The sequence below is a fragment of the Atta colombica genome, unplaced genomic scaffold (assembly GCF_001594045.1).
Source record: "Atta colombica isolate Treedump-2 unplaced genomic scaffold, Acol1.0 scaffold9, whole genome shotgun sequence".
Taxonomy (NCBI): Eukaryota; Metazoa; Arthropoda; class Insecta; order Hymenoptera; family Formicidae; genus Atta; species Atta colombica.
Genome location: NW_017259583.1, coordinates 10,076 through 12,173, shown reverse-complemented (window position 1 = coordinate 12,173; position 2,098 = coordinate 10,076). Strand labels below are relative to the sequence as shown.

Genomic DNA, 2,098 nt, shown 5'->3' with positions numbered 1-2,098 from the left:
GCAATTTGACGTTGGCTCGATTACTCCAACAATCGATGCAAATTTTCGCAACGATTGCCCTGGGTTATCCGAAATCAGCACTTGCATCGATACTGACAATGAGCTGTTGGAGAATTCTGTTTATGTAGACACTGTAAAGCGAAGCGAGGGTATGTTAATAAAGGGAGGAGGAGCACTTCCTTGGCTTGTCAAGAGAGCATCTATCTTCTATATCCTATTTATATCATAATCTGAATTTCTATTTGTTTGAATTTCTAATTGTCTGTTTCTGTATTTATAGAGCGTTTCTATACTTTCTCGGAAAATATGATATCATTGTAGTTATAGTAGTCATTTTATCGAAATGTTTGATATCCTGTTGCAACGCTCTGTTCTGCCAATGCTGATTGTGTGATATTTCAACCTGACATCCTGTTGATGTTCCTTTATGCGTTGTTGATCATTATTCCGATTGATGTATACTTTGTCACAAGAGCAAGATATTTTGCGGAACTGAATTGAAGTTTTTGATCTTCAGGATTTTTCAATTTGCTTGGAGACTTGAAAATGGCTTGATTTTCCTTAGAAGCTTTGAATGTTGTGTTTTTTCAAAATCCTGCTGATTCGATCTGTTCGGTTATTTTTTTTTTACATATGGGAGAATAGAAAAGTTTCTTTTATCTAACTCTTCTTGTGGTTGTTGTGTATCTGAATTGTTCTTCGTCTTGCTCCTATATTTGCTAATTATTCTGTCCATATCTTTCTTATTGTATTCCTTCTTGTAAGTTTGTTTCCAATAGTTGAGTCTGTTTGCAGATGCTTTTTATCAGAAATACTCAATGCTCTATGCACAAATGAATGTGTTTTATGCTGGATGGTGTGACATGGCATGTAAGTATCTATCAATGTGTGTTGGCTTCCTGTATACTTGATTGTCAGCCTTCTCTGTGACATCCAGGGAAGCTTACTATTCTCTTTCATGTCCAAATTGAATATTGGAATGTTGGTTGTTGAGAAAATTTAAGAATTTGTGAAGTTCATCACTGCCATGTCTCCAGATTACGAATATATCATCTACATAACAGAACCAAACAGTAAATATAATTTAGGGAAGTCTCCAATGATTTTGATCTTGATATTCATTATCAAGGTCATGATCCTGAGTGACCTTGAAAAAATTTTAATTGTCGGATTTATTAAAAAGTTATAAACAAAAGAAGTTTAAGAAATAACGATACATCTTTTCCATTATATAAAACAGAAATTTTCTTTCTGTTTTAAAGTATTTTACAACTTTCCACGGAACTTCCATCTCACCTCCCCCTCTGCTTAGGAGAGTACGGCTTTCACCTGAAGTGACACTCACCTCATCTTCCATCCTGCTTGGGGGCGCACTTACTTCAATTGGGATGAGAGTTGCTTCATGTTTCTCTACATAAAAAAAATCATGGGCTTTAAATCAACCGGTCAGTTTACGGGTTCACGATGTCTTATTTAGGAATTCCTAAATTTTTTATTTAAAATTCATTGCGACGATACGGAAAAATGTACTGGAGCATCATCATATTTGGAGCATAAACCATATTCCTGCATACATGCAAAGAAATATTTTCTAGAGATTCTAGTAGATCATTTTCCAAAAAGCTTGCATAATATTTGCTATTTAAGGGAATGTTAAAGTCGTCTGTATTAATATCGTCTGTACCAACTAAACCATATAATTTTTGTATAACAATATTTTTCTTCTCTCTTACTGATTTGAAAATTCATTTCCAGGATTAAAGTACACATTAATAAATATTTGTTGAGAGTCTATGCTGAGAACAACAAAACATTTCGAAATTAAGGTCTTTTTTTATCATTTATATTGTTAGTTCTATATGGCGCTTCAGAGCTGTCATGTCGTGACAAAAATTTGTTTCATATAAAAGCTGTACTTATGATATAATAGTTCACAGATTAATAATTTGCATGAAACAGCATAAAGTTCTTAAAATTGGATTTAAACGTCTAAGTAAAACGTAATTGTTAACGTAAATGAAAATTTGTATATATGAAAATTCGTATATGAAAATTCATGTATATGTGTGGCATTGATGAGTGAGATATTGATGTTGTG

The 2,098-nt window shown here is 33.1% G+C and overlaps 1 protein-coding gene across 1 annotated transcript in view; it reads left to right on the top strand.

Moving 5' to 3' along the window:
* LOC108693267 (band 7 protein AAEL010189-like) overlaps positions 1-149 on the top strand; it is a gene marked incomplete at its 3' end in the record, with an annotated part of 128,561 nt that extends 128,412 nt beyond the window's left edge. The window contains exon 6 of the mRNA XM_018202138.1: positions 1-149. This exon is cut by the window's left edge and continues 10 nt beyond it. Within this exon, the coding sequence (XP_018057627.1) occupies positions 1-149 (149 nt within the window).
* Positions 150-2,098: the final 1,949 nt, after the last annotated feature.